Genomic DNA, 22,118 nt, shown 5'->3' with positions numbered 1-22,118 from the left:
GAGGGAAAGGGCATGAAAAAAGGAATCAAACAAAGGCTACACACAGCTAGTAGACAAGACATAGGAGAAGGGGGTGCAGTACTGCATGGGTAGCTCCTAAGTCATGTAGAAGCAAGCCACAAGCACTGTGTGTAAAAGCCTTAGAAATACAGAAAGCACACACCTCAGCATGACACTCAAGATTTAACACTCATTCAGGGGAGAGTACAAGTTTGTAAAGAACAAGTTGATTCTGATCAGCAGTTTTATTAAGTTCGCATGTGTCCTGGTAGTAGAAGTTTGACCCGTAATAAACCTTTGAAGCTACTTAGCAAAATGTTTCCATAGTATCTTGTAACAGACTGTAAAAATCAAGTCTTTGTGTCCACCCTATTTAAGCCATGAAAGACTAGTTTGAATCCACTCATTTTTAATTCCCCACATTGTATGAAAATTCTGAGCTGTAAGATGAGGGGGTTTTTGTTTGTTTTCTAGTGGGAGTGGGGTAGTGCAGAAGGCTGGGTTTTGTTTTCTTATTGCGCTCTCAGGCATATATTTGAGAAACCTTGTCACAATCTACTCTCTTCTTGTAGAATATATAACACACCTAACATGCTATGATCATTACACTCATTAAAAAAATAACTAAGTGGCTTTTTACACCTTCCTTTTTGAGTAAGAGTTTACATTTAATATTGAACTCTACATCGCTAGACCTGTTCCTGTCAGTATGCTGAAAAACCAAGATTCAAGCTTCAGCAGATGAACTAATTGTTTTTTTAAAAAAGCCAAGTAAATGGCAAGCTACTCCATTTGATCCTAAATGCTTATTATTTTTGACAAGTTTTACAGAAGTGTTAATTCTTAAGTTGCATAAATTAAAAAACTACTTTCAATCAGTCTCTCAGGCAGTCATTAATGAACAATTGTTAGTAAAATAAATTTGAGGTAGACCTAGACTTTAATACCTGTTCTGTTCCCCGCCTGCTATAAAATCTTAAATTCATAATCCTTAATAATCCTCTTCTCTGTGCCTGTAAGAAGAGAAACACATCATACAATGAAAGACAAACTCATACATTGTTTTATGCACCAAAACCTAAGTCATATCTAACGTACTACAACAACTTTGCAGGACTCTTTAAACTTCCATAAGACTGCCTACTTTAAAATAACGCAAGGATAAGAAAATGCAGTTTGTATAACTTTGCCCATTTTGTTAGGTATGTATCATGCCACAGAAAAACACCACCTGTTTGCAATGAAAGTAACAGCTCACTTTTAATACTAAGAAATACCCACGTAAGAGCAAATACTGGAATTTATCCTAATATACTGTAAATTGATTTCAGTGTATCCACACTGTAGTTGTTACCAACTTAAACATTTACTTCTACTAGAAGCAAAAGAAATCAAGAATCAGACTTAAACTGAAACATTTATTTCAGGTGTACTGCCTTTTCTTACGAAGTAATAAAAAGACAAAATAACTGGAATTTTTTCCAACAAAGACAGGTAACATATCCCAGTAAACAACTAAGGAGTTAGTGTATTTCCACGCTACAATTTTTTCTTGTTGTTGTTTCTTGTTGATTTGGGTTGTTTTGGTTTTTTGTTGTTGTTGTTGGTTTTTTTTTTTTTTAAAAAAAAACCACAAGTGATAATGAAGAACTTAAAAGTTCAAATCATACTACAGAAAAAGCAAAAATAGACAGATGCTGGGGGGGAAAGAGATAACTTATTAGAAGTTCACACCATAGCTTACAAAATAGCAAAACACTGCATTAAATTCTTCTTTCAAAAAGAGACTCATATTGAACTTCCAGTTAGATAATTCTACCAGTGACAATATTCATCCAGTAAAATGAGGAAACATACTTACTGTTCTAACGTCATCTTCGTAACTAGTGACCTGTTTATAATGGGGAGAGCCCGACAGAATTCTCCAAGCAGATATCCCACAACCAGTTGCTTTAGATACTCCATCTTCATCTGTTTCACAGCCTCCCACAAGGAGAAGTCTGTAAAATATATAAAGGCATATTACGATTTCATATACTGCCACAATTTTTTTTTAACTATCTTAAGTCAGAACTATAGCAGTTTGCTTGCAGTACAAAAAGACTAAGTATACTAAGATACCCAACAGCCCCGATAAGCTTGATCAGCGAATAAACACCCTGAAGTTTAAACAGACTTAAATATTCCTTGAGTAATACTTGTTATTTGTGGCATTTAGCCCTATCCATTCTCATCTCTAGCTTTCCAAATAAGGCATAATTCCCAACATTTAAAATAAAATGTTTGGCTACAAATCTGAGTTTCACCCCTACCCTCAAAGAATGATAACAATTACAGCTTAGGCTTACGAAAAGTTCTGGTCATTCTGTTTAAGCATTAAGTTTCCATTTATTTAGATGTGGTACAAAAGCTACTTCTCTTTTATTGAGGAACCAAATGTGTCAAGGTTTTTCAGTTTTGGTTTCTAAAGCCACTCCGCCAATTATAAGTTTGCATGCAATAATTTTGTTACACATAGGAGATGATATTTTAAAAACTTTGAGGGAACTCCTACAATTACTGCTGATTACCACTAAAATGTATCAAAACATTTTCCCTTGAAGCCCTTTCACCTTACTAACAAGCAGTTTTATCTTGAACTGATGATTACTTTTATGAAAACTTTGAGAACAGATGTTAAACTTTGTTTGGAAGCATCATTTTAGTGAACAACTCATCAAAAAGTAAAGCATCTGCAAAAAAGGCACAGATTGGAAAAGCCAGAAGTTCAGCCCTGAGAACACTCCTTTATCAATTTTCAGAGTCTGCATTACTATTGAAATGCTCTACCACCTAGCGGCTGACACTCATATAGCTCTCAGCTGTGATTCGAGTGAACTTCACAAGATTTCCTGCAAAAGTCAACTGAAAGAAAAAAAGAAGAAAAACGAAGAAAAAATATTTCTTTCCACGTTTAATCCTCTTTAAGAAGTCAGTAAAACATAAACATTCCTAGGTATCATGCTATTCACAAACATACAGCAAGATGACTTATACCATGGATGCTTACAGTCGGTTAAGGTTCTTAAGAGTTTTAGTTTTGTGGTGTAAAAAGTTGCCTAAGACAGCAAAACAGAACTCACTTTCACCGTTTTCCTCAAAAACAGCAACAGGAGAGTCTCAGTCTACCATCATCATAATTAACAGGAAAATGGGTAATTTTGCATTGTTCTTACAATCAGAAAGTAAAGCATAGCACAGCTAAGTGTAATTACTTCTCCCTTAAGGAGGTGCTGTTTAACTTTAGAATATGTAAAGTTTCTGGCTAAGCATCCATGATGCAGTAGTTTCTTGCTGTAGTATACAAAGAAGAAATCATGTCATCATTTATGGAACAGATGGATTCCTGTCAGAGCCAAGGAAATCTACCATGAGTAGCCCAGATTGTATTTCAGACTCCTTAAAACTGGTAACATGAATAGTATGTGGAAGCAAACATGCTTCTTGAGTAATTAGCATACATTTTTTGGTAGCAGCAACATAGGAAAATAAGCAGACATAAAATTCACCTATCATAGCTTTCTGTAGATACTTAGCAAAGCAACTGGCTTATGAAGATGACAACAATTCGCAAAGCATGGTATTAGACAACCATTGAGAGAACTCCAACACAAACACAGCAGCAAAGGAGGACTGTACTTCAGCATTATATGGATTGCAGAAGAAACTTCACCATAAATACTACTTGTTAAAGAATACCACTGTTGCTCAGTAGGCACAGCAATCCCGGTGTTTAAATATCAAAGAACCCCTACGGTGCATACCTCTTTTCTGAACAAGCTAATAATACAAGACTGCATTAAGCCTTTTATGCGACAAACTTTACATCTTAAACGAACCCAAGTTGCTTTACATTTTAACAGTTTCCAATCAACACCAACTGTTTGGTTTTGATAGCGGTTGTTCATTTTGATCAATTTGTCAGACAATTTTCAAGTAAATATTTGGATAGGAACTCAGAGGAACTTACCAAGACACCACTTTAACCCAAAATACTAGTAAGAGTACTTTGTTCTGGAAGTCATACTAAGCATGAGCTCAATCTGAGGATGTCTCTGGTACCAGGACTCTTTAAGACTACAGGGGTTGGTTAAAAATAACAATAATGGAAAGGCAGACATTGAAAACCAGAATGTTTAAGCAATTCCATACTCAAGCAACTGAGGAAATCAGAAGCAATAAGCAGGACAACATAGCAAGTTTAATTTCATTCAACTTTGGGGCATCAACAAGTACTAGAAACTACTTGAACAGTTTGTTATTCTTTCATGAAGAAAGTGACTTTAACTCAGGAAGGCTTAGAAGGAAGAACATCGATCCTTCAGGAACATGGAAAACAATAACACATGAGGTACAGCCACCAATAAAAAGTTCTCAGAACTACACAAAATATTTTGGTATCAAATTTTCTGCTGATACTGGGGAAAAGTGCACTTGGGAAGAGAAAAATTTCACAGATTAAATGTCATATACTTAATAATCCATTTGTTTGTTTCCCCTCTGCATATTTTTTATTCTCCTTCTCCCTAACACTTCCATTCTGCAACTTTCCTCTGCCTACGATTGTTCTATTGGAGAAGCTTGACACGCTGTCACTGATGAAAGAACCTAAGAGCTGACCCCAACTCGTACAAAAGCCATCTTTTAGACACGCTACATAGTTCTTCTGAGGAGCTTCACTTAAAAACAAGGAAGTAACAAGTTTAAGTATCTTGCAGCACACACCTCTACCAAACAAATGAACCTTCAGCAGAGACATAGCACACCACATGAATTTCCCTGTAATGACTCAAATAAGTATTTTGCTGTAAAACCTATCTACCCTGTTGTACATGATGCAGTTTATGTCCATTTTAGCTAGCGAAGAATAAACATGTCGAGGTACTCACATCTGAGCACACAGTCTACTATCAGTGAACATGAAATCACATCTTAAACCTCTGAAAGGTGTTGGCAAGGTCAATCATTACACTTAAGTGATGAATTTCCTAACTTGTTTTTAGAACAGAAAGCAAGTTTCACATGTGTCTCTTTCACAGCCTGACCACGAGGAAAGCTTTAAAAAAAATAAAATTAAAAATCAGTAAACAAGAACTTCACAAAACTGCTAAAACACAGCTGTCAATTCCTAATAGCCAAGAGACAGCAGGCATAATCTTCTGGAAAATTAATTTATCTATAGTCTTGTGCATCCATAGGCACCTAAATTATTCCATAAGCTCCAGCTTCCATTGAAATTTTTAATTCAGTGGCATGTTGCAACAGCAGCAATGACTAGAACTCAATTACAATTGACCACACGGCGCCAGAGGTGACTAAGAAACAAATAGTAGCACAAAGACCAAGAGAAGAATTGTCAATAATAGTGACAGCAGTAGCTCCAAAACTGCCTGAACAAGCTCTGAAAAACTCCGTCAAGATATATCTTTTCAAAGAAATTTTGGAAAAACTGTCACATACAGTGCAACATATTTATAATTCAGAAGCATTTTTTAGGGTAAATGAAACTCAATGACAGCTGGAATGAAGATGTCATATCAGTTTAGACACACACAAAACACACAACCTCAAGACAAAAAGCCTTTTCCCAGGACTGCAGAGAAATTCATCATGGCAGCACGTACTTAAAATTTTAAAAAGCTTTTCAGAGAGCAAAATGCAACAGCAGGGACAGAAACTATTAAGATGAATAACACAAATGGCATCAAAAGAAAATGAAAGGTACTCCTGAGAGCCTCAGCAAAGATCTGGCCTTGTTTACCAATTATTTTTTCAGGACTAGACAGGAGATGACTCCAAAATAACAAGTTGACAGGTAGTCTTGAAGCAGCAACAGGACAGTTTTTTTTCCTGGATTTTTTTGTGTTTTTTTTTAATTTAGTCTCAGTCTGAAGAAGATGATACCATGCCAACAACTTTTTCTGTCCCAGTAACGTGAAAAACTACTTTGCCTGGCCAAATACTTCGGTTCTTAAATCACACCATACCAGCTGTAGTTTTTGCCACTCTGGATGGATCACAAAGAAACATTAACTTCATGTATGACACTTAACAGTAACTCCCTAGAAGGGAAACTTTTGTGTACCACGCTGTTATAGACATCAAGATCAATGCAACATCCTTTAGTGCTCAAAATCTTAAATAATTTTTATTCATACGTATGTTTTTCTACACAAAGCACAGCTAGCATGCAGCAGTTTGTGCAGCAGTTTCTGGGCTCTGTTTGTAGACCCTCTTAATCTTCTAAGTACTTCTGGGATCATAGGAGGGCTCCTGGGAACTCTTTGAGGAACTTCAAAATGCCTGCCATTGCCAGGAAGAGCGAGCTAGCTAGCAAGCTCTTAGAAGCTTTTAACAAGGTCTGCCAGCTGTTCCTGATCAAAGGGTGCTTTGAGCTTTTGTTCCAGCTGACTCCTGATTAGTAAGGGTCAGGAACCCTTTCAACAAGTCCTAGAAAAAGACCTATGTGAGTGCCAGGCCTACAGAACAGCCAACAGGTGCAGCATTTTGTGCAGTAGTTTGCAGAAAATGATGGCCTGAAACTATCTCTGTACACGTTCTCAGCAACTGTGGTGATGTGCTGCCAGGCTCCGTCTCCAGCACCCCCTGGAGCAGCTACAGCAGCACGTCAGAGGCTTTCACAAAGACCACGCTCCTCAGGGAGGATACAGATGTGCAGGTCTTGGACTGCAGGGACATGGCTCCAAGCAACCTGCTCTAGTTGACCCTGCTGTGAAGGGGAATGGATTAGATGATTTCTAGAGGTTCCTCCAGTCTCAAAAAATGTCTGCCCTTGCAGGACCTCAACTGTACTCTACTTCAAAGGCTTCTACAAAGTTGGGCTGAAGATAACTAGTACAATAATGGTCTCAAGAACAGCAAGTTCAACTGAGGCATCCCAGAAAAACTTGAAACTTCTGTGCAACTCCTCACTCATCAATTTTGGTACAACAAGCAAATTCCAGCTGAATCAACTATAGTCATCACAAATTTTAGGCTCCAATATCAAACATTTTCTGTAGCAATTGCAGATTACCCTGAAGTAAGACATTCTGCTCCAGATTAAGATACTCAAAATAAGCAGGTGTTGAACCTTCCATTAGAGCCTACATAGAGCTCACACTGGAGCAGACACTTACGTTTTGTCAACTAAAGCGCACCATGAATTCCATCATAAATGAAGGCTAGATCACATGAGAATACCAACATTAGGCATCTAAATTAAGGTATATAACACTTTTCAACAGCAGTGAAACTCATTATTAGACTTTTTCCCAAAGCTATTTTTTCAAGTTTTCCTACAGATTCAGATACACTCCCTTTTTGCAATTATCATACATCTAGTTGAAAAAATTAAGCATATTAAATTCTTAAGTGCTATTTCATTGCACTGTAATAGGTAATGAGCAAATATGTAGTAATATAGAGTGCCGTAAGTCAAGGCTTACAAGCAGTTGAAGATAGACCAGTATAACTTCACCATCTGAAACAAAGTGAAATGCAAGAAAGCACAAAGTAACAAAGTTGAACTTATGTGAAGTGATCAAAGTTCACATTATTGAAAATGAAAACTTTGAAATGTTCATATGTTATCTACAATTTTCTTTAATGCACAATTTAAGAAAACTGCCTCCCTTCAACTCCTTCTGGGGTTTTTTTGAATAAAAAGACAATTTCAGCAAAAGACTCTGCTCATGAATTTAAGAGTTCCCTAATGTCAAATTTAGAAGTTTTCCAGCACAGAGTACATTCAAAACAGAAAAGACTTGTGTACATGAAGGGCAAAACATCAGTTCTTTCTGCTTTGCATCCATTCCATCCAATTGTGCATTCTTTCAAGTGTCAATTTTTCAACTTTACTAAGTCAACTGGCTGTACATAGCAGCAGATAGTATGATCACAGGGGACTCCACCCGACTATTTTTATTTTCATGAAATGAGTCACAATATTTCCTGGTAAAAACAAGCAATTCCTGAATGTGTATGCCACACACATTAAACAAACTTATTACTTCAGCAGCAGATATAACCACATCTTTTTGTGTAAGTAAAGGGCATTTCTCCCCCTAGAAAATATGGAATATAGAAAACAAAATATCAAAAAATAGTCAACCATAAGCTTCCATAAAAAGGTAACTTTAATTACTAGTATTCTGAATAAACTGTTCTAAACACAAAACCAGCATTGCCTCCTGCTCTTTTACTTCACACTAATATCAAGTTTTAAAAAATAGGTTAACCTAAGATCTTATAAAAATAGTAGGAAAAACAAAGCTATTACTTCTCTTGGAGGTGGCAGGAAAGAAGAAAAACAAAACTTCAAATTTTTGCCTTTTTTTTCCCCCTCTCCTCTTTTAAACCTCTATGGCAAGAAGTTGCCATTAGCGCACACAAAGCAATGTCCATACTAGTTGGTTGACAACTACACCAGCTGATTTTCTACGTATTGTCTTGTTAACGGGTTCATCCATTATAAGAGTTTAACAGTTCTGACATCATTTACTCAGAAACACATCAAATATAAAAAGTACATCCATCTGTTATAATTGTCAGAATAATTATTTGACCATACTCTGAATACTAACCAATATTCTTTGCAATACTCATTGTTATAATAAATCTACTTCTTAATATTAGGAGCAGAAAAGATAACTTTGAAACAAGTGTCAAGAATAATTAACACTGGTCTGATCAAAGGAAAGAATGAGTAGGTTCTGTTGTCTGGTCAGATAGTGCTACCAAACCTCCATAATCCACACCTATTACCTCAAAACTCTAGATTTAGTATACTGAGTATTAATTATGTGGAATTACTAGGTATGAACTAGGTAAAAAGAAGAAACCATACTCAAAATTAATCTCAAAGTAATAATCTAGAAGAAAATTACTTCTCATTAATAACCATTTTTTTTCCTAAGATAGCTAGGACAGCTTGCTTAACATTGAAGAATGAGAATAAGTTTTTAAACAGTGAGTTTCTTCTGGTATTCTACAGCCAAGCCTAATTTCCATTTGAAACAATACAGTGATATAACATATTGCACTGAGAAATTCAATCCTAGTCAATCTAATAGAAGAAAAGTTTCTATAAGGAAGTTTAGTTCCTACAACTGAAGAGAAATAGAAAAGTAAGTTGCTGAGTTCATCTTGCTATAAAACAAGTAGATATTAAAAAGGTAGACACATTTTTAACACAAAGTATTTGGCTAACCAGGACTTATTCCAACTACATCTGGTTCAAGAGCAGGCAGTCAATTAGCCCATCTTTCAAGCCTAGTATCTGTACCCAACACATTACTAATAGAGAAAACACATCACAAGACAACTCCACATACCAAAGCCTGGCAGTTCCAGTCAGAACACTAGGGAAAATGGGCTGGCCAACGAGTCCAGAAATCAAATCCAGACAGAAAAAAAAAACAACCAAACTTATACATCAGCCTTTACCCCCACCAAATTCAGAAACACCTTTTGAAGCTATTCCTGACATTCTAAAAGATGCTGCTTACGCAAGATACTCAAACAATAAAGGACATAATCTGATTTTCATTGTTCCATCAGTAAAGTGAGATGACCAACTAGAGCCTCTTTCATAGGTAAAATGATACATGACTTGTTATTACTTAGTCACTAAATACCAATATTAAAACAGATTTTTTTTCCTCTCTCTTTATCCACCATGTTTATTTTGTCACTTTTGTTCATAAGTTTTATATTATTGGCAGGTAGCAACCAGAACACTTACTTGTGACCAGGATGATAAATGACAGTAGTTATTCCATGAGCATAATGGCTGCTAAAGCTGAAACTATGACTTTCTTGAAAGCTTTGATTTGTTCCAACACTAAGTATGAGGAAAAAGAATACATACGTTATTTCAGATTTAGTTTCTTTAAAGAGTAGAAAGAATTCCTTTGAAGTTCACTGTGCCTTCTCAAAGCAAGTCAAAATTTATGCTTACCTTACAAGATAACTTCTCAGTTCTCCACGATAATTAATGACAAGCAGTTCGGCTGACCATTGGGCACTTGCTTTGTATTCTAGAAAGATCAATCCAGCAATAGCATAACTCAGATCTCCTGGAAAACTTGCTGTCTTTACCCAAAAATGCAGGTAGACATTGAGAGAGAAACAGGATTTAAAAAAAAAAAAAAAAAAAAAAAAAAAAAAAACAAAAAAAAAACAGAAAGAAAGAAAGAGAGAAGTGTCTACGTTACTGAAAGAACTAGGAAGTTAAATTTACTATATTGTATAAAAATGTATTAAAAAATAAAAGTTTCATAGTTTGTATCCATAACAAAATACACTTCCTTTCATCTTGATTTTGAAAAAATCTTATTACTATAAAGTCTGCAAAGGCAATATATTAAGGAAATACACTTGAGCCACCTTCCCAAATATTGCTCTATCAGCAGTATTTCTTGATTTATAAGTGACTCTGCATATAAACTGCAGATTTGTAATCTGCTACTACAAATTGTAATTATTTCCACACCTACTAATTAGGTGATTCTATACTTTTCACGATCTGATGTACCTGCAGATCTACCACAATTCTAAGAAAAAGAAAAGAAAGATGAAGATTCTGAGTAGATACAACAGCACAAAGGATATGCTTTGCAAGTGCTACACATGACTTAAGTTTAACTGTAATATACCCATCATATGATAAACACTTCACGGTACATTTGTGCATGGTATTCATACTGCAAGCCTTTACACCAAAGTAAGCCACGATTAAAATAGTCCAAAGAGCAGAAATTACCCTTTATCCTTACAAGTTCTACCACATTCATATTTAATCTAAGAGAGCACTTACCGGTAAAATGACCAAAAGCTCACTACCCATTAGGTCAAATACTCTCACTGTTCCAGTGCTTTCAGCATAAGCAAGCAACGTACAATCATGACTCCATGCCACTCGCCTCCACTGAGGGTTAGGATCCTTTGGCACTATGAAAAAGGAAGTAAGTTATTAAAAAGTGGCATATAAATGTAATCCCTTAAACAGAACAAAGAGTCAAAAAGTGCAGGGTACCTACCATGATTACAGGCTTATCTCAGAGAAGGGAAAAAAAAAAAAAAAACCACACACCACCTCCAACACCTGCTCCCAAACTCACTAATTTTAACTACCATTTCATTTCAGATTCAGGTTTTCTAAGTTAATCATCATGAAAAGAAGAGGGGAAGGGAGGGTAACAGAGCTAGTCACAAAGCAAAATTATTGATTCTTCCCAACGCTTTTAAGAAGTTACAACATTATCTTTAAAGTATACCAACACCACCACTTAGCAATGCATGAATAATAAACAATGATGACACTAAGTAATGATGTAGAGGTTGCCATATTGTATACCTTGACATTTTCCAACTATGGATCCAAAGTCATCTTTTGCAGACCTGCAGAAAAAGACTCATAAGGATTTAAATTGGAAAAAAAACGCTATTCAATTTTCCAGAATAAACAGAACGCTATAAAAATACTCTAAGTGCACAATTCAAAGGCCTGCATGTATTTAACTACCTGTTCAAAAAGGCAGAGAGTAGCCTTCACCCTTAGGCAGCTGCAGTAACTAACAATAGTATTTTAGAAACCCTCCTCCCAATGGATAAATACTAATATCCCTCATTTAGTAGTAATGCTGTTCAAAATAGGATATCAGCACTCCAGAACTTCAGCATGTAACTTTAGAAAAAAAACCCACCTAGTCAGTATTCTCTAGGTTACAATTTTAGAAACAATGCAAGAATATAGTTACATTAATACAGCTGAAACACAAGATTTATTTTATAGTCCATAAGCTGACATTTATGGTGTTCACACCACTTCCGACTGAACAATTTTCATACACTTGCTTCTTTTACATATAAATAGAAGGTCTGACCTTCTAGCAAATGGATTTTTGTGATGCAAGTAAACATACTCAATCAAGAGCCATTCTACAGCTAAATGTGTTCTTGAACTGGCAAAGGAGAGCTTGTTGTTAGAGAGCAGAAGAAAAAGGGAAAGTATCAGTCTTTACAGCCATCCACATTACTTGTAAAATAAGGTGAAGTATTATACATGCCAGCTACTCTACAGAGAGGCAGAATACTAGCTCCTTGTCCCATTTATTAGTAGAGCATTTCTAGGGGGAACAGAAAGGCAAAGGTTAGAATGACCATGATTTGGGTTTAGTATTTTGAAGCATCTTGATTGTTTTTCTTTCACATCTTGAAAAAAGAGAGATACAGATAGATACTTATATAAATTTATCTATAATATTTATAATTGGGGGGTTGTTGAGGGGGGTGTTTTGTTTTTTTTTGAATGGGGAATAGCCAAGAACTAAGAAGAAATAGATGGCTTCTGCTTTTTAAGTGATAATACGTTTTAAGATTATTCCATAGATTACTTTCACAATATATAACATTCCAAAAAAACCCAGAAAAATCTTTAAAAATATGGTTAGTAAATGACTAGAAACACTTTCTCAGAACTCCACAACTGTGGTCATGAAGTAATAGATAATACTAAGTTACCTGATTTCTACACATTGGTCTTGAACAACTGCCAACAATTTACCATTGCTGAAAGAGAAAAATACAGGTGTGAAAGTTCATTTAAAGTCCAGTCCTTACAGAATGTGAAGCAGAGCTCTAGGTGCTTTTCTGCAAGGTTAGATATAAATTTCTTCTTTCATAATCAAAACAAATTGGGAAATATCAATTTTTATACCAAAAAACCCCAATGCTATAATAAGATTCCCTTCATGTCACTGAAATGTATCCGTCACTCTTTTCCAGTAGCACTAAGAAAACAGAAACAATGTCTAAAATCTTGCTGCAGGGCAGATCAGAATCAGATGCTGCTTATGGATAATTTTATAACAGCAGAATCTAAAGTAAGTTACTTTGTCTCCTTAGGAGCAGGTCTCCTGTTTTTGTACTTAACATACACCATTGCAACTGGCATGTTGTGCATCAAAAGCAATCTTTACTTCCCTCAAAGAATCGCCATCTCTCTCAGCAGTAGAGCTCTTGCTGAACCACTGATCGTATTCAGCAATAAAACAAAATAAACTAAACCATTCCATGCTACGTCCATGTCATTGAATCATTTTTCTGTACATATGTATGCTTATTTTTAAAAGCCAGTGATCTCACTGATGCTGCTAAAATTACTGCAGAACAGTTTGTTCTAGCCTTGGAACTCTCACTTCTCCTCTATACACACAACAGCAGACAAGTCTTGAGGGTATGCATTCACTTTCCACAATTTTTAAAATAAGCAGTTTATATTACATATTCTGCTAAGTTATAGGACTTTAACTGATCAAATTCAGGACTTGAGTTTGAGAACAATTGCACTGCAAGCCACTTTGCCTCAAAAGCTAGAAGGACATGCAGACCTGAGTGAGAGATGCATTAAATGAAGGGAAGAGGTGTGGAAGCCCCTAGGTAGCAGACTGACCTTTCTTTCCCAAGGCTACCTGTGAAAGCCTCCAGAATTTCTCTTGACCAAAAAGAATAACATGACTTTAGCACAATATTAACTCAGCATTGTTACCAATGGGGATGGCAAGGGGAGGAGAGGAAGCATTAATACATTTGCTACTGTCAAAAATGGAAAACATGTAAGCTGGTTACCTTGCAAGTACTAGGTGCCAGTTTATCTGCTTATTAACTAGACGGACCAGTCCAGTAGGCAGACAAAATTTTGCAGGGCTGAAACAACAAAAACATTAGGCTAAATCAGAACATATATCTAACAAAAGCAGTACCCGAGATACACATGCCAGGCAACTTAGCTTTAAGGCAACCAGCAACCACCTGGGAGTTTTTAGGAACTGAACATGAATCAACACTGCACCCTGCCAACAACGAAGGCTAACAACATCCTTGTTTGTACTAACAGAACAAAACCACATATTAAGGGAACTGATTATTTTTACTCATCACTCTTTATACTCAGGTAGCAGCCAGCTTTGGGCCCCCCATTACAAGAACACCACCAATAAACTGGAGGGTCACCAAGAGGGTCAGGGGACTGGAACACTTGCCCGACAAGGAGATGCTGAGGGAATTGTACTTGTTTAGCCTGGAGAAGGGAAGGTTTCAGGGGACCAAACAGCAGTGCTCTGATACCTAGCAGGTTACCAAGACGATGGGAGCCACTGAGGTGCATGGCAAAAGCACAAAAAGCCATGATCAATCCTTTGGTGGACTTGGCAGTGTTAGGTTAACGTTTGGACTCAATGATCTTAAAGGTCCTTTCCAACCTAAATGATTCTATGATTCTAAAACAGAGGAGGTTCCAAGCTGACATAAGGAAGAGAATTCTTCACCATGAAGACAGTCAGGCACTGGAACAGGCTGCCGAGAGAGTCTTTGGGCTCTCCATCCTTTAAGCTTTTCAAGACCTAGCCGGACAGAGCCCTAAAGAACCTAGACTGAATTCAATGTTCTCCCTGCTTTTAGTAGGGCTTTAAACTAGAGGCCTCCCAAGCTCCCTCCCAAATGCTTTTATTAAATACATAAAAATAGCAACTAGAATAAATTATAAAAGTTAGAAATCAGACTTTAAATCTGATTACGGAGGGGATAGGAAGAAAAATAAGTTAATTCTGTCTGCAACTGAATCCTTACAACTAGACTTATATGATGGTATGGAGCCCATAAACACCACCAACCCCCACCCCCCAAAAAGGGGGGAGGGGGCGCAAAATGAAGTATAACACCAGCAATAGGGAAAACAGCATTGCCTGCTGAATTCAAGTACAGTATTGTTTCACATGGAGCCACATTAACGTTTGTTTCCGTATATCTCAAAACCAACAGAATACCCCTGAAAAGGGAGAACTGATAACTTCAAACCTGCCAAGTACATCAACAGAGTAGTATAACCACAGAGCTGAAATTCTCTGGGAACAGTGTATGTTTATGCAATCACTTAAGTGCCTTTTGAATCAGAAGTTAAATTTATAAGTGGCATGAGTGTTGCTCAACTAGTTATCAAGCTTTTTGTGTGACAGTTTGAATTGTCAAGAAAAAAAAAAATCTGAATTATTACTCCAAAGGAAGCAAGTCCTGCCATGCCATCATAACTGTCATTGAGGCTTAAGAAAAAAAAAAAAACACAAAACCAAACAGCTTCACTTGCAATATGTCAGTTGGGAGTGGGGAGGACAAATATGTGTTTTGAGAAAGATGATGTTCCAATTGCAAGTTTACTTCGGCTTCTGATAAAAGCAAAAAGTCAAACTAGCATACACCAGTTCTTTTCTAGATAGGCTTCAGCTGCAACTCCAGTGGTTACAACTTAAACTTATGAAAAGAGAATATTCTAAGCATTGCTTGGACAATATTCTAAACAAGTGTTCAATTTTACTCTCATTAAAAATAACGTTCCATCAAATCAAAAAGCTATAAAAATATTACCAAATAAAAAGATTAAGTATTATTTCATCAAACCTACCTGTACCAGATGTACCGAAGCAAAAATAACGCAGGACCTACAATGGAAAGAGGCAAAAATTACATCTCTAGCAATTTCTACTCTCCAGCTTACTGCACACAGAATCTCAGAAATTCTCACAAAAGGTATTAAGGGAAAAACCCTCTATCCTCGGCCACTGAATTCTTATGTTAGAGTAAATACAAATGGCAGATCAAAAAAAAAAAAAAAAAAAAAATCACTACACGTTTCTGGAAATTCCAAGAGAAATTCCTACTGGATGAAAATACAATTCAGTTTACTGTATAAACCAAGTGTTGAATGGCAATGTAATATAATCAGAATGTAAACCTTCCTTATAGAACCGTCTAAGTAGCAAACAGCGCGATGCAAAAACTGGTAGAGAAAAAAACCTCAACAACATATTGCAAAACTCAGAGCTTCTAAACTTCTTAGATTTATGGTTTATTAGTTTGTCCCAATAAGCTAATAGAGACAAGAAAGGTCACAAAAATGACACAAAAATTACATAGCGATATTGATAATCAGAAAACATCTTCCTGAAAACACAGCCTGCACTCTATTTCCATTATACTAGCTGCCCTAAAGTTCAGAAATTGTAAATTTTACAAGCAATCCACACATCATTCTTATGAGTCATGAACATAAGAACAAGTCATATTTACCTGTAATTGCTCTAGTGATGATAAATGATGCACCATGTTTTCTGTTGCCTCTTGGCTGCAAATACAACAATAATGGTCAAACACTATGTTATACATTTTAACTTAAATACAACATTCATATATACGTTCACTGATTAAATTTAAGTTGCCTGCTAGCCCACAAGTTCCTTATGTATTTTCTATTACTCACAACTTCATACAGCGAGTAATTTAAGTGCATAAGCTAAAACAGGCTATAAAGCCAAATATTTTAACTGCCAAGATGTAATAAACAAAACGTACTACGGATTGTCTATTGATTCAGCTTTGCCTTGATCTTTGGGTAGTAACAGAAGACATTGACTTCTGATTATGTACTCCTGTAAAGTATTATAAATCATCCTTTCTATGCCAAATGAATGCCAGATTGATCTGTAATGCCCAGAGGAAGTCAAAGCAATAGGTGTTCAACATATTACGTTAATATATAACTGCTAAACTACATAAAGACTGGTCATGAAAGTTTCAGAAATATTAAGAAAAACAAAGAACTTCTTAAGAAAAACTCTTTTTATGTCAATTTGTACTAGGTAACACAGCCACTCAGATCACCACCTCTACTCCATACAGTCTCACATAGCCTTTCCAGCAGCCCTGCTCTACTTAAGGCGGAGGGGAACTACACTCACTATATAAATGAAAGCACTCTCCAAACACAGAAAAAGAAAATACAAAACATAGGATGTATATTCTTATCTATAAGAAGAGATAAAATTATTTGCCAATAAGAAAGTAGGAAAAAGGGATTAAACTGAGAAGACAAGAAAGATAATCAATAGGGAAGGCATCACACACAATCTTCAAAATAAGCAGTCATGCTTATACTTTTCTAGTGAAAATATTAGAGCACCACAAACCGAGCACTGGAGTAGGTAATGAATTAATTTCCTTTTCCCTTCAGTATAGAATACATAAAGCAGATCATTACTTGTTAACTGAAATATTTAGATCTCTCACTCCAAGTTATGGAGCAGCAAACACTGAAAGACACACAGATTTATCAAAATTCCGGAGTAAGTCGATGTTTAAGAAAAAATATTTGGGCTCCCAAATTTAAGTTATTGAAGTAAAGATTATCAGTTTTCTATGCAAATTTTGCAGTTCAGAAATAGTCTGTCAAATAATCAGGCTGTCATCTCACACCATGTAAGAAGCCAGCACAGCTGTACTAATAGATAATGTTCCAAATTCAGGTGGATCAACCAAGAAATAAGAAGGCATTACAGTAAAATACGTGAGAGCATAAATTATTTCTTACAGCTATAATAGTACCTCAGGGAGAGCTGCAATTTCCTAGGAAGGTTAAAAGCAGAGCTTGTTAAATTTTTTGGATTAAGAAAAGTTCCTAGTAAAAACATTTCAAAAAATTGCTTATACCTCCTCAGAATTTTTTTGAATATTCTTAGTGTCCACTCCTGAGCCTAAACTACAGGTTCTTACTCCGTGCATCTTAAAACCCTTCACAAAGCTGATATACTATTATAGTCTGAAGACCTGAATCTTACTTTTTGTAATATATTCCTATCACCTCAGCAACACCAATGGCTACCAGATCTGCTATACTTCTTTTTTAACTCATTCCCATTTGGGAAAACAACTTCAAGTTCTCCTTCGCTAGAGCATTCCAGAAATAAAACCTAAGTAACTTCCTTGCTGACAGGACACCCGCTTTGTTTTGGATTTTGTTGCACACCCAGCAAGCCTGCAGGGGGTGGGGAGAAATTGTTGGGGAAATCTCAGAACACTAGATAGCAAAGAAAAAAAACCCACAGAATCAAGTGATACATTCAAGAGATTTCAGAAGATAGACAGTACTTGTCTACGTAGAAAAGGAAAAGTTCAGTCTGCCTGTATTTCCACAAATGATTCCATGAGTCCTCCCCTGCAACCTCCTCCATAACCACTGTCTCATTCACTATTTTCACTCATCAGCTACTCAGTAATTCCTTTTATTCTCATTATATATTTCGGGGTTCCCAAACAGTGCATTATATACCATCACATCAATACACTGAATACAGACTGCTTGATTTCCACACCACGCTCTTCTCCAGCATTGTCAGTTCCTTGAATGTGTCCTTTACAAATATCTGTTATTTCCCTTCCCCCAAAAAATTCTTCTTGGGAAATTCAATACAGGTGAATGCAAATTCTAATAAGAACTAAAATTAAAGCTAATTTGGTGTCCAACTTCATAAATCTATGCCAGTTTTATCAGTGTCTTGAATTTAACATGATTTTACACGCTCATCACAGGATTCATCTTCCAACAGTCATAATTACACTTCTAAGTGCTCAGCACTCTGCAATTAAACATGAATCATCCCAAATGAGTTAACAAAAAATAAAAGTCAATAGAGACCTGTGAAGAGTTTGTTTTAAGGCCTTGCTTTGTATCCTAGAAGACAGCATAGGAAGACATTTAATTTCATTTCCCAGTGCAGCATTCAACTTCCTTGCCCTTTCTCCTGTCCCTCACCTTACTCATTCCAAACCATTCAATTCTACAAGAAGTAAGGCAGCGAGTGTTTTGTGACTTTTTCTGAAAAGTGTGAATAAGCCAGGTTTAAAAGAGACAGATGTTCCAAAGGGAAAGTCACAATCACCTAAATAATATCACTGTTGGGCACCTTAAGGCAAAAAACTGAATCATGCTGACAATCATGCCTATGAATGTCAGTGTAAAATCAATTTCCCACTAAAACTGTAAAAAGAATATCAGGAGTGTCCTTGGCTATTGACAGTCTTCAAGAAGGATGTAAATCCAAACTACGTAGCGTAATATTTTCAAGCCTTCTTACTTCTGCCATGCAAAACAGGAATGATCTTTAAAATAAAGTAAATGGGCAAGAAAAAACAAGTTTAAAATAGCTTGTATCATTTACTGAAGTTAACAAGCAGAATTCTATGATGCTTAGAATTCTGACTGCCAGGGCAGATGAGGACCCTCAGATTGAGCTTCCACTATCACTTTAAATTGGCATACCTGCACGCTGCCACTAAACTGAGGTCTCACACTTTGCTCAGCTTTGATTGACTTATTATTCACTCCCCTCGCTACCGACGTGAGTACTAGGGTGACTACTCAACAAAAGGAAACGAAACAACGCAATTGTTTCTCAGACTAATCAGTTCTTTAATCAACATACCATACAACTTCAAGAATACTAATGGCAGCGGAAAAGAAGGGACACCTGTCAGAAACATGCCCCCTTAACACCATTGTAGGGTCACAGTCTCATGCCACCACACCTAAGTCCTCCTCATGGTTTGCTGATATATAAATCACATTCATGCGTTACTAGAAACAAACACTATTTACCATCTCTCAAAACAAAGTTAAATAAAACCAGGTGCAACTGTCTACTCACCTATATGAACAATCTATGAAGTTAGTAATTGGTAACACTGCAATCATGTTTTCCAAACACCTACCCCTGTTGCTGCAACTGAGGATTTACGGATCAAGAAAAACAAAAGAAAAAAAGTCTGATAAACAAAAACTATTTTTATGACAATGGCTTTAGTAATTATGAGTGGGTACATTCTTCCACCCATGATGTTTTTGCATCTTCTCTGTCCAGACGTTCTCATTAAGCACAAAACTTTGGTAAAACACTTCCATAAACTACTTCTAGCAGGAAACGCGTTAACACCTACAGTGGACTTGAAAGCCACTACAAGAAAAAAATAAAACCACATTGCTTGCATCCTTTATGTCCAAATCAGACAAGAATAGACATAGAAGCAGCTAGCTCAGCACACTGCAGGCGAAAAGATTTAAAAGCAAAGATGAAAGAGCTTCTCAGCTTTTCCAGTGACCCATGAAGAAGAATGGACAGAAGCAAGCAAAAACTTGTAATACAAGAACAATGCTTTCTGATCTTTCAAGCTTTAGCATTCATTTGTGTGCCTTGCAGACACGAAGTGATACACTTCTCCCTTTTAACCCACCCCTGAAAATACAGATGCAGCCATTCTGATATACAAATCTAGGGAGGGAGCTTGTTTTCCTCATGCAAGGTAAGCTCGATAAAGACCTTGTTTTCACCAGGACAGCTTCCAGCGCTCTCGGTACAGCCGTTTCTGCAGACGAGACCCGGACTCCTTCACAGCCTCCCTCGTATCAGCTCAACAGTAAAACCTGGCATACACCGTGCACAGGTAATGACCGAGAACGACCTCAAGGCATCCCAGCCGGCACAAACAAGGGTGCCAACGTAGAAATTCGGTGACACGAGACCATGACGCGGCAGGACGACCGCAGGGACGCCTTTTGTGCTAGACCCCGCTGCCCTCCCCGCTCTTGCGCCCACCAGGAACGGAGCGGGCGGGCCGGCGAGCCTCCCTGGAAGCAGCAGCCCATCCCCACGGCCCTCAGGGCCGGCGGCCTCCCCCCCCGCCCCGGGCCGCCCGGCCCCCGGGCCGCATCCCCGCCCGCGCCTACGTGGCCGGTCCGCTCCCCCGCACCCCGGCCACGCCGCGGCGACACGCACCTGCACCTCCGTCTCCGGAGGCCACTCGGTGTTAACCAGCAGGTCGTACAGGATGTTCTCCTCCCCGTCCTCCTCCTCGCCGGCACCGGCCATCCCCTCCTCCCTCGACGCCGCTTCGCCGCGCTCCCCGCCGGCGGCGGCCATGCCGGCCTGGTCCCCACCCACCGACCCAGCCAGCGCCGCAGCGACGACGACGGCGCCCGGCGGAGGCCAAAGCAGTAACGCCCGGCAGCTCCGCGGAGCCGCCGGCCTTTAACTCCTTCAGCGCCGCCGCCCGCCCCGCTCCTGGCCTCGCCGCGGGGCGACAGGCCGTCGCCTTCCCTGCCCGAGAGGCTTTGGAGCTCTGAAAGGGCTTCTGCTCGGGGAAGCTCGACGCTGAGGGCAGGGGAGCGAGGCCGAGGAGCCCTCGCCGCCTCAGCGGAGGCCGAGGAGCCCTCGCCGCCTCAGCGGCTCCTCTGAAGGGCGGCAGCTGCAGCTTCAGAGACCTCAACCTTCCCTCTGAGCCGTGAGGGGTGGGACGCGCTTTCGGGGCGAGGAACGGGGAGACGGCTACCGAATATAACATACGATGTACACCTATAGAGAGCGTATACGCGTGAGCCTATAGATCCGCAGCTCGTCTGCTGCCTCTGGGCTCCTGGAGGCCTTTTACCCAGCGCCCGCCGCCCCGCTAGCGTGGCCTTCCCAACAGGACTGCCTAGGGAAGCCTGGCGTTGGCTCTCCAGAAAGCTGGTACTAGGAAAATTTAGGGCAAGGAACACCTAATGTAGGCAAGGCCAGAGTGTATCAACTAAACCCTTACCGAATAGGGGAAAAAAAAAAAAAAAAAGGGAAAAAGGCAAAAGTTACCCGCTTCTCGCAAATTATTCTTCTACCTTTAATGATGCTGCGTAGAACCAAATATTTCAGTCCTACTAATGTTTGCGCTCATGGAGCTCAGCTCTCTCAAACTGATAAAAATGAGCCTGTTTATAAATGATTATGAAAGAACTAAGGTTTCAGTCTCTTTCCTGCGACTTTTTATAAAGTGTTTGTAAAATCGAGAGAAAATTACCTCACACCCTGCCACTTCTGCACTCTAATTTTAGTTTGTATTTAGTAGCCTCTTAGTCTTGTAGGCAACAGTGCAGCCTAGAATTACATTAAACTAAAACTTAAATTCTGAAACTAGGGATTCAGAGCAATAGGAAAGCTGTGTTGGATACTTGGGAAACACTTTAGGAAGAAACAACTACTGAGGAAAAAAATGCTTTCTGGCTGTCTCTTTACTTAATAACAGTTCTTTAGCTGTGTTTGACAATGTAGCTTGTAAAACAATGACAAATAGTATAACATCGTGTTCATAAGTTTCAAAGAACTGTGGGAGATTTACAGTAAATTACACTTGCCAACAAGCAGCACTACGTACTGATACTGAGG

General features: G+C 38.1%; 1 protein-coding gene across 2 annotated transcripts in view; it reads right to left on the bottom strand.

The window, feature by feature from the left end:
• NBAS (NBAS subunit of NRZ tethering complex) overlaps positions 1-20,883 on the bottom strand; it is a 191,676-nt gene extending 170,793 nt beyond the window's left edge. For both annotated transcript variants that reach the window (XM_030037298.2, XM_030037299.2), the window contains exons 1-11: positions 20,700-20,883; positions 16,165-16,219; positions 15,500-15,536; positions 13,672-13,749; positions 12,565-12,612; positions 11,399-11,442; positions 10,859-10,992; positions 10,001-10,134; positions 9,785-9,883; positions 1,862-2,000; positions 948-1,013 (exon numbers count right to left, since the gene is read on the bottom strand). In XM_030037298.2, coding sequence (XP_029893158.1) covers positions 948-1,013; positions 1,862-2,000; positions 9,785-9,883; positions 10,001-10,134; positions 10,859-10,992; positions 11,399-11,442; positions 12,565-12,612; positions 13,672-13,749; positions 15,500-15,536; positions 16,165-16,219; positions 20,700-20,843 — 978 coding nt within the window. In that variant the 5' untranslated portion in view covers positions 20,844-20,883. The remainder of the gene's footprint in view (positions 1-947; positions 1,014-1,861; positions 2,001-9,784; positions 9,884-10,000; positions 10,135-10,858; positions 10,993-11,398; positions 11,443-12,564; positions 12,613-13,671; positions 13,750-15,499; positions 15,537-16,164; positions 16,220-20,699) is intronic.
• Positions 20,884-22,118: the final 1,235 nt, after the last annotated feature.

The sequence above is a fragment of the Aquila chrysaetos genome, chromosome 15 (genome assembly GCF_900496995.4).
Source record: "Aquila chrysaetos chrysaetos chromosome 15, bAquChr1.4, whole genome shotgun sequence".
NCBI lineage: Eukaryota > Metazoa > Chordata > Aves > Accipitriformes > Accipitridae > Aquila > Aquila chrysaetos.
The sequence above is the reverse complement of the archived record's forward strand: the minus strand, read 5'-3'. Positions and strand labels throughout refer to the sequence as shown.